The 15,705-nt window shown below is 34.8% G+C and overlaps 2 protein-coding genes across 7 annotated transcripts in view; one reads left to right on the top strand and one right to left on the bottom strand.

The window, feature by feature from the left end:
* Positions 1-8,308, bottom strand: LOC129889409 (DDT domain-containing protein DDR4). Of its 3 annotated transcripts, XM_055964694.1 has the most exons (12): positions 7,878-8,306; positions 6,806-6,916; positions 3,749-3,835; positions 3,627-3,664; positions 3,441-3,522; positions 3,145-3,251; positions 2,923-3,076; positions 2,708-2,800; positions 2,453-2,567; positions 1,652-1,694; positions 947-985; positions 1-721 (listed from the first exon to the last, which is right to left on the bottom strand). In XM_055964694.1, the coding sequence occupies exons 1-12, from the start codon at positions 7,980-7,982 to the stop codon at positions 307-309; spliced, it is 1,389 nt and encodes a 462-aa protein (XP_055820669.1). In that variant the 5' UTR covers positions 7,983-8,306; the 3' UTR covers positions 1-306. The 3 variants fall into 3 exon arrangements, with proteins under 3 accessions (XP_055820669.1, XP_055820671.1, XP_055820670.1); XM_055964696.1 differs by lacking the exon at positions 6,806-6,916 and having other exon boundaries at positions 7,878-8,308; XM_055964695.1 differs by lacking the exon at positions 947-985 and having other exon boundaries at positions 7,878-8,298.
* Positions 8,309-12,963: 4,655 nt separating this feature from the next.
* The window catches only part of LOC129889408 (uncharacterized), a 61,834-nt gene continuing 59,092 nt past the window's right edge, over positions 12,964-15,705 (top strand). For 3 of the 4 annotated variants that reach the window (XR_008766907.1, XM_055964692.1, XM_055964693.1), the window contains exons 1-2: positions 12,964-13,967; positions 15,238-15,382. Coding sequence is in view for 2 of the 4 variants with exons in the window: in XM_055964692.1 (XP_055820667.1) it covers positions 13,099-13,967; positions 15,238-15,382 (1,014 nt within the window). In the remaining 2 variants the exon portion in view is untranslated. Of the gene's footprint in view, positions 13,968-15,237; positions 15,408-15,705 lie in introns of those variants that run through there. The other variant, XR_008766908.1, reaches the window with a different exon arrangement.

Genomic DNA, 15,705 nt, shown 5'->3' with positions numbered 1-15,705 from the left:
TCAGGGGAACACTCCGTCCACAGATACTCGAAACCAACAATGCATAATAGCATCTTGACTTAAGCGGCTTTACAGAGAACTACTGGAGCATTAAGTGAACTTACTGCCTTGCACAAGTTTACAGACAATTTTCTGCAGCCATGTTTGCTAGCTATTACTATAGGACAAAATTATGATTAAGGTGGTAGCAACTGATTGGCTTTTGCCAAACCATATTCATTTGGCTTGGATGGATAATCGACAAAACGGCACCAAAAAGAGAGATCAGTTCACATGGCATGCCCTCCTGTTGCAAGTGCATCTTGATCACTTTTCATCTTCTGAATCGGGAATGACAACAGACTTGGCAGCTGTATTGATGCTAGGTCTCTGCCTCAACCTATTTTTTGCACCTATATGAGTGCTTTCTGGAACAGCATAGCCAGTCACTCCAGCAAGTCTCGTACTGTGGCGACAACTGCTTGGCCTATGGTATAACCGACCATTTTCCTTAATTGAGGCAGTACCATCTTCATCAGGATCAGCTTCATCAACCTCATCAATGGTATCATCGACATCATCATTGCTTTCTTGAGGCCTGTCACTCTCAGATTCACTGTCTGTGGCAGCACTGCTTACTGAGTTAGATGCAGGAGAGGAGTCCAGCGAATTGGTTTCAGTCCTAGAGCCATGCTCATTCAGTCTAGTTTCACTTGTTGGGTCTTCAGTTGCCTTTCTTTTGCTAAACCAGTAAACCAAGGTTATCAGTAATGGACAAAATTTATTGTGCCACAAATGGAAGAGAACTTGGATGTAGATGAATGTAGATGAAAGGATTTTAAAGTCAAAACAAGTTTTGACATGAAAACAATTAGAAGAATTTAAAATTTAAAAAAACAAAAAAACAAATGCTAACTGCCAACCATTGCAGTGTTCACACATGCTTGAGTAGATAGTTTATGCTCACATCTTTCTTGTTGACAGGACTTCATGTACCAGGCGGTTACTGCCAATTAAGATGCATGCAGTTAAGGGGGCTCAAACAGTACAGTAGGTCTACGTAAGTTCCAGTATGACTTCATTCAATTTTAAGTAATACTCTTTTCATTGGAGTAACTGGTAAAGTTGCTGCCATGTGACCAGGAGGTCACGGGTTCAAGCCTTGGAAACAGCCTCTGGCAGAAATGCAAGGCAAGGCTGCGTACAATAGACCCTTGTGGTCAGGCCCTTCCCCGGACCCCGCGCATAGCGGGAGCTTTAGTGCACCGGGCTGCCCTTTTTTTCTTTTCATTGGATGCAATGGACAATAATAAATGATTGATAATAAATTCATAATAAGTGTCAGAATAAGTTCCACAAAGGACAGGGCATCACGTGGTGTAAGGCAAAGTGATTAGATTCACATTGCAAGTGTGATGGGCTTGCAGATTCAGCAACAAATCCTAGTAATTTTTGAGAGTTCCCAACCTAATCATCAGGCCACCTCCAATGGCCCAATCATTCACCAGGAACTCAGTTTGACAGCATTTAAAAACTTGTCAACTATAATCGTAAGATTTGCCTTTATGTCGGATGACTGCAGTTGATTGAGTGACATGCAGAGAAACTCTGTGACAGTGCCCATAAAATAACCCAAGACATGAAGAAACAAGGACATACTAGCAAGACTTACTTTGTTACTTCTATGGCCTCTTTGATTGCTCTGTCAAAATCATCTGCAGATGAATTTGCCTTGTGTAAGCATCCACAGTTTGGAACATAAAAAGAAAATCATTCAGAATTATATACAATCTGATTATGCTGCCAATTTTTCCGAAGGTCTCCATGCCTACTTATGTGCCATGCTCATTTAAAAATCTCATTGATATCTTCCAACATGATTTGAAGTTTATGAGCCCGTTTGGATTGGCTTAAAAAAAGTAACTTTTATGTATGAAGTGCTTTTAGAACTTTGAAGTGTTGAAAGTTATTTTTATAAATAAGCAGTTGAGTGTTTGGATAAAAGTGCTTATGATGTGAATTTTAGGGTTAAAAGAATAAAAAAAGGTAGTTTAGAAATTTAGTTAAAATATAAGGGATATAAAAGTAATTTCCATGGTCAAAGAAAATGACTTTAAGTACTTTGGAAAAAAAAAGTTAGGAATACTAACTTTTCATTTTTGACTGACTTTAAGAACTTTATGGCTTAAAGTCAGCATTAGGCAAACACGTCCAAAAGCTAAAAAGGAGCTTTAAGCTGGTTTTGACCAACTTAAAGCCAATCCAAACGGGCTCTATATCATATCAAGCTCATATTTAGGCAATCCCATGTATTAAAATCATGCTTTAAACTGGAAACATAAAATTCCCTAGAATTTATGTCACAGAATTTCAGACCCAAGATAAACTTTATTTGTCTTAAGCTATGGAATCAATGAGGGAATTAATGATTAGAATCAGAAGACATAGATTAACAAAACAAATTCATATATACCGCATCTGTAATTGACTGGCCTACGTATCCGGCAAGAACGAGGAATTGCGAGGTTTTGTAAGCCTTCTACAAGCCTTTGTTCTCTTTGTTGTCTCTTCAGAGCCATATCTTTCTTCTGTAAAAGGAAAATATCTATATGCATCAAAAACTTATGACGAAAGCAGAAATACTTCTGCATAAATTTTCTTGGAATCCTCACCTAATAGAACCAAAAGATATAAGACAACTCTTATAAACAGTCTGAATGATACTAACCCTCCGAATTTTCTGAAGAGCAGGAATAGCATGAGCTTCAACTGCCTTGCCCACATCAGCTTCCCATTTAACTTGACTTGATGAGAACTTGTCCTATCATTGATACCAAAAGGAATGTGATGACTATTGAACAGTTAAATTAAAAATTAAAAAGAACTGTGGCCTAACCACAAAATAAAGTCAAATTGAATTATTGAAGAGAACTGTGGCCTTACCACAAAATTCTGAAATTCTTCAAAAGTAGTAGCAAGTGTCTCCCACTGAGAAGTGATTGCAGAAATCCTTTTCTTGTCCCTTACTTTTGACAATGACTCAACTTGATAAACTTCCTTGTATAATCTATGCCCAATAGTTTCATTCCCATCATACCTGTCATGAAATGTAGAGTTGTCAAAACCATACTTGCATATACTTAATGTTGCGCATTCAGAACTTACCAGAATGAAACTTCCTTTCCATTGCCCCCAAGCTTCTCTTTGCGGAAAGCAGTAGAATCAGTTCTATTTTTAGTTTCTTCACTGATGTAAGATATGGTGTCGCCTTGCTGCAAAGATAAAAACAATGTTAGTGAACAACACTAAAAGCAGCATGTATTAATATGTTAAAGAGAGATCAACAGCATGTATTGTTTCATCCAACTTTTGATTGTTATTGCGGCATGTTGATGCAGAATAGTGAACACTAGAGAAAATCACAGTAATTCAAGAAGGAATGGGAAACACAAATGCAATACATCAGCTCGAATTTCACAGAGTGCTTTAAGGATAAGCAGGCGAGTTGTCGGATTGAGTGCCTTGTATGTGGACATCTCCTCTCTGAAAAACGAAAAAACAAAACTTGAAGAGACGTCTCTCATCAGAGTAAATTTATCAGAGTAATTTCATTTCTTTGGGAGGGAAGGAGGACAGAAATTTGGTACCCCTTTTTCGCAGTCAAAGGGAAATTCCCTTCTGCAACCTGCAATGAAATGCCAAAAGGAGTGGAATGAGATCTTCACTCTTGAATCAAAGCACATACCAGTCAAAAGATAGAATCACCTACCCATGGCCACCACATTTCAAGTTTCTTGCTTAGTGCTATCACCCATCCATTAGAATCCTTAAGTAGTTTATTCACAGGAGGTATCCCCTGAGAAATATGCAAACCATATCAGAACAAGAAACTGAAAAAAGAATTAGCAAGTTTATAATATCAGAGTGCCTCTTACAAACGGAAAGGAATGCAAATTTTTTTGAACTTGAAAGTAGAATGGGAACTTTCAAAGACAAATTTGGGACAAAAAATAAGTTGGGACATAAAATTTCCGAGTACTCCCTCCAACCCATTTTTCTAGTCCACTTTTAACTGGTCACAAATTTAGCATTAGTTGAGGAAAATGTGGAATTGTAGTTTGACTTTTGCATTGGAAAAGAACACAAAAGAGGATAAAGTTGAAGGTATAAAAGTGGACCCTGTAAAATTTCTATGTTATTCAAATGTAGTAGAATGATTGGTTCAAGGAAAGTGGACAACAATTTAGGACAAAAAGCAAAACATGACAAATAATTTTAACAGCAAAATTAACTAAGAGTTTCTTGCGTAGGTACTCACACAAAATGCACTGCTCACCTTCTTAAGACAACTTGTAAACTCTATACAAGTGATTAGTATACATTCCCTTTTAAGAAAGTTCAAAAGACTTGCTTGAGCTATCTCTTTCCAAAAGCTCTGGCTATTATTTAACTTTTTTGTGTGTGTGATAAAGATTCAGCTCATTTCCCAATAAATGAATAGGTTACTAGCCAATTTTCACTGCCAATCAGCATATGTATAATTTCATGAATTGATCTTATCCTCTTGAGAATGCAAAATTGCTGTCAAATATCACCACTAAGAGCACACATTTATCAATTATCTTTCACAAGTCAGTCCATTGTCTATGAAAATTTTATGCCAGCAGGCTATGCGAAGCCATGAAATTGGCAGTATCAATTGCAAACTGCTTTGCCTCTTTTTGATGATCCAGGCTGCCATATGATACTGTTCCCGGGTCATGCTATTGATATCTACCATACTTAGTCAGCAAAGACAATGTCTGTAGGAATCAGGTCGTGTTATCTAAGGCAAAAAGAGCAAAAAAGCTCCAAGGCCCATTGGGTCTTCAAGCACAAAGCGCAAATAAAGTGTCGGCTTTAATGAAGAAAGGCACAAATGGAGAAAAATACAAATATGTGTGTAATCCAAAACTAAAAATTATAAGCACGAATAACAAATATATAGGGAAAGAAATTGAATTTTTATAATAAAGAAAAATATCAATTGTTTAGTGTCAACTCTTCAAGATTATGCTCATTAGAAAGGAAAAGTATGCCTTAGAGTCTTGATATCGACAATGTGCCTTGATAGCAACAGTGAAGCACCCGCTAAGCAAGGCGAATCGCTCAACATGTTTTGCGTCTAACTTCAGCGCTTAGTGTGCTTAAAGAGCACCTTTGACAATACTGGAATCAAGCAGTGTTGATCTCATGAAATCGAATTAACATATTGGAATACAAAGTTTTACTTCCATATCTTTTCTTTCGTTGTGTGTATTCTAAGCAAAAACTTAGCCTCAAAATATAAAGCTCGCATTGCATGTAAGAAGAAAATGGTTGTCATCCTAGTTTGCACCAAACATGCATGACATTTTATAGAAACCCATCCGATGAAGAGAGAAAATGCATGTTTGCCTTTGCAATATCTCAAGGAACATGATTATTTGCTCCAATTTTTACTAATATTTTCAATCCCGTAACAAGTAAATATATCAAGTTGGCCAAAAGGCGACAAATCTAGTAAACCAATCTTTATCTTTATCATATCTCCTGGAACAAGATTATTGCTGCATTGTTTTGTCCAATTTCAGATTTATAACAGAAAAAATATCAAATTGATCTTAAAAGCATGCATGAAGAAGAAAATACACAGATTTATGCTGAACACAAATAGCATAAAGATCCTGCAAAATATAACTATCAATCATAACTCAGCCTGATACAGCCCAAGATTTCATGGCTATAAAATCTTCACATAAGTAACATTTAAAAAATTTAACAGGAGTTTTATTTTGGTTGTAGTTGCAGCTAAAATTTACAGAAAGCAATGAACTTAACTAAGAATGATAAGGTAGTCAACATGGGAAGGAACCTGAATGAAAAGAAAGAGTATAGTTGATTTTAGCACATCCAAGTTAATGAACTATAGATGAAGCTTCAATTCCAGCACCAACACTTTCTTCTAGTGTGCAGGGACAAATTTAAATTCTATAACTGCTTAGTTCTATCACAGTTAGATTTGTAGCTTTCTCATTCTCTTTGTCTTCTGTTTTTCTTTTACAAGGCGATTCAATCCAACATTTCATTTCCCCTTCATCATTTGATTTTTTCTCTAAGAGCTAATCTTGCAAAAGGAGTATAGTGCGATAATAAGCGATTTTTGATCAATAAAAAATAACGCCGGATTCTGTACCCATCAATATTGGATCCTCACCTTAGATAGTTTCATCCCTAGTGTTGAGGTCTCTATCAAGCACTCATTGGTTTTTGGATAAGGATAAACTTTTAGTGTTGTGTACCAGCATTTAGAAGGTGCTGGTGGTGTATTTACGTCTTAGGATTTACTTCACAAGAACAACAATGAGCTGAGTAAAACAGTGTCTACATCAGTTACAAAAGCCATCTTGGAGCAAAAGGATAACAAAAGTAACAACTTATGATTAAGGCTGATTACATTTCCAGTTTTGCTTTCAAACATCCTATGGTTTCTTTCCCTTGAAATAGTCCACCAAATGCCTGCCGGATGGTGTACCAGATATGGGAAGTAACCTTGTTTATTTTCATTGTTTTGGGGATGGATATTAAGAATATTGAGGACAGGTAACTACATCTGCTGGGTGACATCACAGTGTAAGAAAAGACGGTTGATATCCTGTATGTGCATTCTCTCCTTGAAAGTCGCCTTGCAGTAGTATTAGTCTATTAGAGAACTAAAGGCTACTACTAGATCAAAAAGATGTTGGAAAATCACATAGCTGTATACACACAAATAGTAACAAAAATAACACTAACGTAGAACCCAAACCTTCAGAAGCATTATATGCAGTTGAGCAAGATTATCATTTGGCTCAAGGAGGGCTGTTTCTATCTCCTCGGCTGAAATTTTCAAATTGATTTGAAGCACTGGCTCAAAAACCTATAAGCATTTTAAAAGAATTTCAAGTACCTTCAAACTATACATCCAACACATTCATATGATGTACAAAGGGATAAATAGCAGAATGCCCGTTATAGTACATGCACAAGTATCAAAGGGAAAAAGCAAGTTTGCATAACCCATTTAAACACATATCAAATACATCAATGCAATTTTACACTCAATGGAAAACTATGTCCACTGTCAGGTCAATGTTCCATAGTCATCATAATCTTACATTTATTAAACAAATTTCTAAATTGTTAGTTGCAGGGCAAAACCTTCAAATACCTTCAAAATATATAGTAATCCTAATTTAGTAAAAAAACAATTTCTTAATTGTTAGATGCAGGGCAAAACCTTCAAATACCTACTTCACTTTTTATCTATAAAATAAAATAATTTCTTAATTGTTTTTATTGAGCCGAGGATCTATCAAAGTAAAGTCCGCATGCACACTACACTTCTAACCCCACTTATGGGATTACATTGAAAATGTTGTTGTTTTTTAATCCATGAGTATACAATAGAAATTACAGTAATCCCAATAACATGCAGAACAAAGAACAAAAACCATTAAACTACTCACTCTAGCAGGCATGAATATAATATAACTAATGTTACAACCCATCGCAATTGTCAACCCAATATTGGTACAATGCATATGAATTGGTGCGCACACACATATGGAAGCACAAACCAGCCAGAAAACTCGAATGTATTAACCACAAAATCATATTCACATTTCACAAAACCCTCAAACACGTACATATACAAGCATGAAAAGAAAATGAATGTACGATCCATCATAGTCACGCTTATTTTACGTGTACAATTACCCACGCACATTAGATGGATATATAAAGTTGTTTTATATATATAAGAAAGCAAAGAAAGTGTACATACAATATGCGACTTCTGAAGAAAATGTTAACTTTTTGCGAAAATGCTAAAATCTTACGGTGAGAAAATTAAGAACGGAAGCTAACTCCCACCGCTCACGAAGCTTACGACGCGCGAGTTCTATCTCAGACGTAGGCTCCGGCGGTGAGTCTATCATTTCCATGTCGACGACGTATTTCTCTTTCGTCGGAAACCGCTGAGTTGATGAGAAAATATCGGATTTTGAGAGAAAAATTGGTATTGCAGTGTGAAAAATGTTGTCTTATGGGCTTTAACTTTCCCGCCTAATTGCTTTCCCTTAGGGTAAATTAATTACCAGACGGGCCGGATCCGGTTTCGGACTCACGTGCCGAACCGTCTCGTTCCTACTAAAGCTGTTCGGTGGAAACTTCAAAATTTGAATTTTTATCAAGATTATTTATTATTTATTTTTAAAAAAGAGAATAATAAAAATAATCTCCTTAAGTCACATTTTATGAAAAATATTTAAGCACATAAATCAAAAAATTCACTATTATTCTTTTAATTATTCTCAAACTATTATCTTATAAATGTTAAATAATTAAAAACCTCAATAAAGAATAAATGTGGATAACAAATTTCAACAATCTCTTGAAATTTAGATGATTCACTTATTTATGCTAAGGCTAAGCTCCGTCCTTCCTTTTAGCACGAATTCGGAAAATTCCTAAAATGTTAAATGTGATATTTTACTATTTTATTGCTAGAAAGATCTTTTATGAAAGGCATTGCGATCGTAGCTGGAGTGCTTTCATGATACTTTTATGTTGATATTTCACTCCTTCGATTAAATAGAGCAATCAACATCTATATGTCATTTTGTCGATTTTCTTGACTATATGTTTATATGTATGAATTCTTATTCTTCTTTGGGTGGTGTGACTTAAAAAAATTATGAAAGACATTTAGTATTTACAACCAGTCTTCATTCCTTGTTAAAGGTTATTTTGAAATACTTTAAAGTAATACGTCGATTCTCAGAACTCTCAGATATAATTTGTATGTTTAAACTACTAAAACACTTGGTTTTTGAAATAATTAATCTTACTATCAAGGAATCATGTATAGGAACTATGCAAAGCATCTTAAGCTTTTATGAACATCTTCAGGGTTAAGTTATCTTTCTAAAAGTCAAGTTAAGTTTTCGATCTTATTCATAAAACATATGAGGTTCCACGAGGCATTTGCATGTTCTACAGAAGTGATTGTGAAATTATGAGAATAGGAGTACCAATGAGCCAAGTTTTGCTAAGTTCTTGTTATGACCTACTATGTGCATTCAAAGTTCATATTATACATGGCATGTTATGCATGGACTCCGAGGTATAATCCGGGGGAAAGGGACATATTTGCCTAAAAGACTATATGTATTGAACATATGCCCAATGTTGACAATATGATGTCAGTTAGCTACCATAAGAGACCGCCATTGCTAGCATTTGGCTGGGTATGTCATGCATTTGCATCAATTGTCACCAACTTGCACTTAGACACCTCAATTAAGTTTTGTTCATTTTAGACACCTCAAGTAAGATCCCGATGTGTCATTTTGATACTTTATGCTGACTTGACACATTGCGTGTTATGCACAAATTTTGAGCACGTGAAGAGCGTTTTTTTTAAAATATATATATTATTTTTTAAAAAAAATCTTGTTCTTCTTCTTCTCCATTTTCTAGTTACTATTTTTCATCCATGGTAAAATAGATTTCATAATACCAAATATAAAATAAATTGCGTTAAGTAGAATTTTGTTCTACCCCTCATCATCGTCCCCAACCCAATTACTACTACGAGCTCACTTTTTTATAATAATAAATTATATATGTATTAAAGCATTGATTTTTGACTTGCATAGAGTCTGAAATCCAACAAAAAAGAAAATCCAGAAAAATGTCAAGCAAATGCACTACCACATTTACCAAATCAAGCATTCAAGTAACTTCTTATCTCACAACACTCACAAAGTGACAAAAACAAACAAAAAAAGCTTCCTCCTTTAACACATTTCGGAGGGGGAGGGTCGGGGTGTGAGGGTGGCTGGTGGTGATAGAGAAGACAATCTGGGTAGGGAAGGGTTAGGGTTTGAGGGTGGGTGGATGGGGGTGGGGGTAGTGTAGAAGACGATTTGGGGTGGGGTTGTGCTTCTCATATTATATTTTATTTTGAAAAAGTAGTTAAATTCTTTTTTTTAATTATTTGGATTAAAAAAAGATGCCACATATCGTTGAGTTATTGACCCTTATTTTCCTACTCAAAATTTATTACTTTAGATTTTTTTTGATATATATGCCACATGTCTTTATTTAAATCGCCACTTTGACACGTCATCGGCTAGTGCATTACACACACTTTAGATATTTGGGTGATTATAAAAAAAGTGTCAAAATGACATATCAAAACCTTACTTGAGGTGTCTAAAATGAATAAAGTTTAGTTAAGGTGTCTAAGGGAAAGTTGGTGCCAACTTTAGGAGGCCATCGATGGGTTCCGCCTATATATATATATATATATATATATATATATATATATATACACGACATACGACCATGCATATTTGATTACTATGAGGTCGAATGTCAGCCATGGAGGCTATCAAAAATTTAGAATCAAGTGGTATCTCTATTACCCTTTTTACAACAGTTATTTATGATTCTACTTTGTGTCTTACATATCAGTTTGTTTTTATTTGTACTGATGTCCCATTACCTAGGGATACTGCATTTTTATTTCGTGTGTGCAGGTCCAGGTAGGAATTTTGATCGATCCGTCGTTAGGATTTCGGGGTTCAACTCTGAGTTGGTAAGCTCCACATCTTTTTGGAGCTTTCATAAGATGTTTACTTTTGTTGTATAGTTTGGGTATAGTCGGGCCTTGTTCTGACATTGCTTATAACACTTTTAGATGCTATTGTGGACATAATATTCTGATTTTTTTTTGTAGCGTTCAGTCTCTAGCCTATAGGTTTGGCATATATATATATGTATATATGCATATATGTCTTCTGTTGCGGCATAGTTATAAATCTAATCCAGAACAAAGACATTGACAATCTATTAAGAGAACTTTGAGATGTTTGAGTGGCATTACTAATTGAATATTATGTTATCAAGGGGGTGTCTTACAATTGATGGGTTGCTTTGATATTAATTGGGACGTAGACTTGGATAAAAAAATCTACTTCTGAAAATTTATTATTGCTTAATAATGATATTATTTTATGGAGTAACAAAAAACAAACATGCGTACATTTGTTAATTATAGAAATCGAATTTATTGCGTATTCTATAATAGTGCAAGAAGCTACGTGGCTAAAAAGGCCCATGAAACACTTAGGCTTTATTTGTTTTCATTAAAATTAGTAATACGCCAGAATCTTAAATATTAAAATATGCATTAATATTTAAAAGATTTAGAGGTCTAAATCTGAATATTAAGATGTCACATTAATATCTAAATACTAAATAGTTAAGACTTTTTTTTCCTCAACCATCATTAGTGCTGGATATGACTGACGACTGTAATTGTGTATGTCAATTTGGAATGATGTTGACTGATGATATGATGGTGGTTGTACGTAGTATCTTATATAATATAATGGCTGACAATAGTCATTAACTATAATTATTGGCGGTGCCGGTGTATATTAGTAATGCAATGATATTTATAGTTAACGGTGATGTTGAATGATGATGGTGGTTAACGATATATAATATTGATAATGGTGGCAATTATCAGTAGTAATTAGTGAATGTAATAATGATTGATGATGATGATTGCAAATGATGGCTAATGGTGATTGCGATTGATTTTGGTGATTGACAGTAATGATGGTTGTAGTTGGATTGAGAATGATGATTGTGGATGGTAGGTAGTGGTGATTGATGTTGGTGATAGTTGTGGCTGAAACGGTGATTGTGTGTGGTGGTGCAAATAGTTGGAGTAACGAAGAATTATCATTTTTGTACAAATTTTTAAATAAACATCATAATGATATTAAGATTTTGTTATAAATATTAATCATTCAAATGTATTCAGACCCACTAAGTGGTTAAAATAAGAAAAACAAACACATTTAATGCTAAAAACACGAATATCTTATTTTAACTTGTTTTTCACAAGCACTAAAGGCTATTGCTTTTACGAAAAAGTCAATCTCTCCAACTCGCACGACATATAGTATTGTGACTACAAATTTCAAAAATCTTATTTTTTTAAATGCCGTGCTAAGTCAAATGATGCTACTTAAAACGGTATGGAGGAGTACTATAATTTAGTTTAAACACGAACCATTTAATTAGGGGTGATAAAATCAAATCTAACCCGTCCAACCCAATCCATCCCGTTTAAGTTTGGGTTGGTTATTGACCCACTTATTCATTAGTTTAATCTATTTCAACCCATAAAAAAATGGGTTGATATGCAATTCTAATTGGTTGATGAGAAATCTTGTTAAAATATTTTTAAAAAACTCTTTTTTTTTTCAATTTGATATGTCTTAAATAGCCATAATAAAGAAAAAATAATTTTATTAGGTACTAAAATATTTTAAAAGAATAAATAAAACAATTAAGTTTAGTCAAAATTCGGCTGGGTTGGATTTTGACCCGTTATATAACCCATTTTGATCCAAACCAATTTGGATTGGGTTGGGTCTTAACCCAATTATTGTCTTAACCTATTATGATCCGTCTAAACTTCATGCAACTCGCCAAGTGCAACCCCTACATTAAATAATTACTCCATCTATTTCAAAAAAAATGACATGATTTAACTTGACACGAAATTTAAGAAAATAAAGAAGACTTTTCAATCTTGTGGTCCTAAATTCAAGTCATGTCAAATGTACAAAAATGTTCTTTAATTTTATGATCAGAAATATGCCACGTGGGAAGGTGTTACTAAAAAAAGAAAGGTTCATTTTTTTTATTAGACTACAAAGGAAAAAAAGTAATTTTGTTTTGAAACTGAACGAGTAATATTGGACATTGGGCAACGAAAGCAATTTCGTCAGAACACTCTTAAACGACAGCGTTTTTGTCCTAGGAAAATTCTACTAGCATCGCCGTCGAAATCTATATAATCCCCTTCTTTTTCCCTGACAACATTTCCCCTGTTTTTTCAACCGTTGTATAACCGATCAATGAAATATCTTCAGAAGAAAAAAATCCCATCTCAAAAACCCTAGTCTTCTCTATCCCATCTCAATCCGCGTATCGGATGAATAGACATATAGTGGATAACTAGTAGTAGTAACAATGGAAGACAAAGATACAGAGCTGCTGTGTAAAGTCAGCGCGAACCATCTTTTTTTAGCTCAATTTGAGCCATTCCGAGCCACTCTACGTAGTCTTCGTGTTCGAAATCCTGAACTTTCTAGAGCAATTCTTCAAACAATTGTTTCAAATGGAGGAAGATTCGATTCAATTATCTGGTCTCAATCTTGTCCTTCTCCTGCACTTCTCACTTTCCTATGTACCCTCGAGCTTCTCCAATTTAACGAACCCACTTCCCAACTTTGGTCGTTTGATGCTGCTGCTCTTAAATTAAGGGCTGAGTTCTGTTTGATCTTACAAAATGTGATTTCAAGGGTTTCGGAAAGCATTTCGAGTTCGGCATCCGGTACAGAAGCTGTCGAGGATGTTGATTTAAATGGAGATGTTTCGGGTATTAATGAGGATTTGAAGGGTTTAGGTGACAGTTTGAGGGTTTTGATGAAAATTTCTGATATGGGTTTGAGGCGCTTGAGGCCGGATTTGATGGAAATGGATGGTGTGATAGATACTGAGGGAGATTCAGGGGGAGATATTGTAGTGGAGGAAGAGGAAATGATGTGTTTGAGGAGAGTATTTCTCGAAAATGCAGATATCTTTGATGTTTTGTCTCTAAATATAGAGAAACAAGTTGGTTGGATGGAAAATGAGGATTCGGATATGGCGATTACAGTCAGGACGGTAGTAAAACATAAGGAGGTTGAGGATAAGGTGCTTAAATCGCTGCAAAAATGCATTCAAACTGCACATTTGGATGCTATGAGGGAATGCCTAATGAATAATGATGTGGATGGAGCTGTTTCACATATTCGATTTCTACATTTGAATTATGGTATCAATGAGGAGGAGTATCGGTATGCAGAATCATGGTTTTGCATAGTTATTTGACAAGATTTGTGCTTTAATTCTTTAAGTTTGTTCAATATCATTATTACCTAGTAAGTAAATTGTTAAGTGACTAGTACTTGAGGTTTGTAAGTTCATTGTTCTATGATTGCTGAAATATGAAATACCTAGTTGACTGTTGAAAATTATTTTGCATTAAAATGTGAAGCAAATTAAAATGAATTTGCAGGAACTTATTACTATCTTGGATCCATTTTGATTGACCATGTCTGATTTTCACTAAGATTTAGGAGTTAAATTATTGAATGGATTACTATTTGAATTTGACGGATAAGAGTTTAATATAATACTGCCTTGTAACTCTTTACATTTTCTAAACCAAAAAGACGTCAAAAAATGGCATGAAAACCATGGAAGATCAGGGTTCAGAATCCTAATAGAGGTGACAAACTCTAGGTGATTTCTTCTCATTTGCCTAAGGCCCTAAGCCTTAGTTGGTGAAATGGTCAAGATGTGCACAGGCTGGGCCGGATAACATTGTTGTGAAAAAAGAAGATAATCACATTAAGTTCGAAATTATTATGAAGTTGTACTCTTTATATTAATCTACATTGTTGAGGAGAATACAATTTTCCATTTCGAAGGAAAAAAAGGTATTTTTGGATTGGTCTGAAGTTGAAAGCAGGTCAATAAAATAAGAAGAAGGGAGTCATACTTATGAACACTGAGATGTGGACTTAGATATGCTTGATGAAGCTATTTACCTTATTAAAAGACAGTAGTACATCAACATATTAGTTTGATCAAGATTTTCTTCAATGCTAAGAATGCTTTTATAAAGACTGTTTTCGGATAAAGCACATTTCTGAAATGAAGAGTTCCATTTTTATTAGAACTACTGTTCTTTTTAGTGTTTTCTGCCATGCGACTGAATTTAAGACTGAGTAGGCAGTATAGATTTGGTTAATGGACGTGACCGTATGTTTTTCCTCGAATATTATTCGTTCTGTCCTCCGCTAATGCAGATCAACACGTTTTTGTTTTTGATGGATGGTCAACTTGCTTTTCTTGTACTAGAAGAGAAAAAAGAAAAGTATATTGTGTTTCTGCCATCATGTGATGGAGGACATTGGAAAAAGTATTTTTTTTAACCACCTTTTCATTATGACTGAATGGATAGTGTTTGACGTGCTTGTTACTTCTTGGTGTTCAATTTATTTCTTTGGCCATTCTTGCCTCTGTTTCATTATTATATTCTTGTTTCTGTTTTTTATGTAGTGTGGTCTCAAAAGCTCTACTCAGGAGGGTGTTACCTGGGAAGGATGATTATGGAGATGCCTGGCATGAGATGCGAGACAAATTCTTGTCAGTTTATGGGGAAGCACTTTCATCTCGTTGTACACCTCTTGTTAAGATGATACAGGTGGTGATGATAATTCTTGCCAAAAGTACGCTCGATGCTGAATGTTGTTTTTTATGGCATTCTCACAAATAAACTTTTTGCAGCCCACAATATCTGAGATTATCTATTTACTTTGATGCTGTTTGCTTTTAATAGTTGCTTAGTAAAGTGCTTCCTTTTTCAATGTTTGCTTGGTTGCACCCAAAGGTGTTGCATACTGGCCAATGAAGCAGGAACCGACCATGTGAAACTAGGGTTCAAATTTTAGCAAAGACAAAAAACATTAGGTGTTTTTTTCTTTTCTATCCAAACTTTGGTGAACATATTTAACCTATACCTTTTCT

The sequence above is a fragment of the Solanum dulcamara genome, chromosome 5 (assembly GCF_947179165.1).
Source record: "Solanum dulcamara chromosome 5, daSolDulc1.2, whole genome shotgun sequence".
In the NCBI taxonomy this organism is placed as follows: Eukaryota; Viridiplantae; Streptophyta; class Magnoliopsida; order Solanales; family Solanaceae; genus Solanum; species Solanum dulcamara.
Note: the sequence above shows the minus strand (reverse complement) of the source record. Positions and strands in the feature narration are given on the sequence as shown.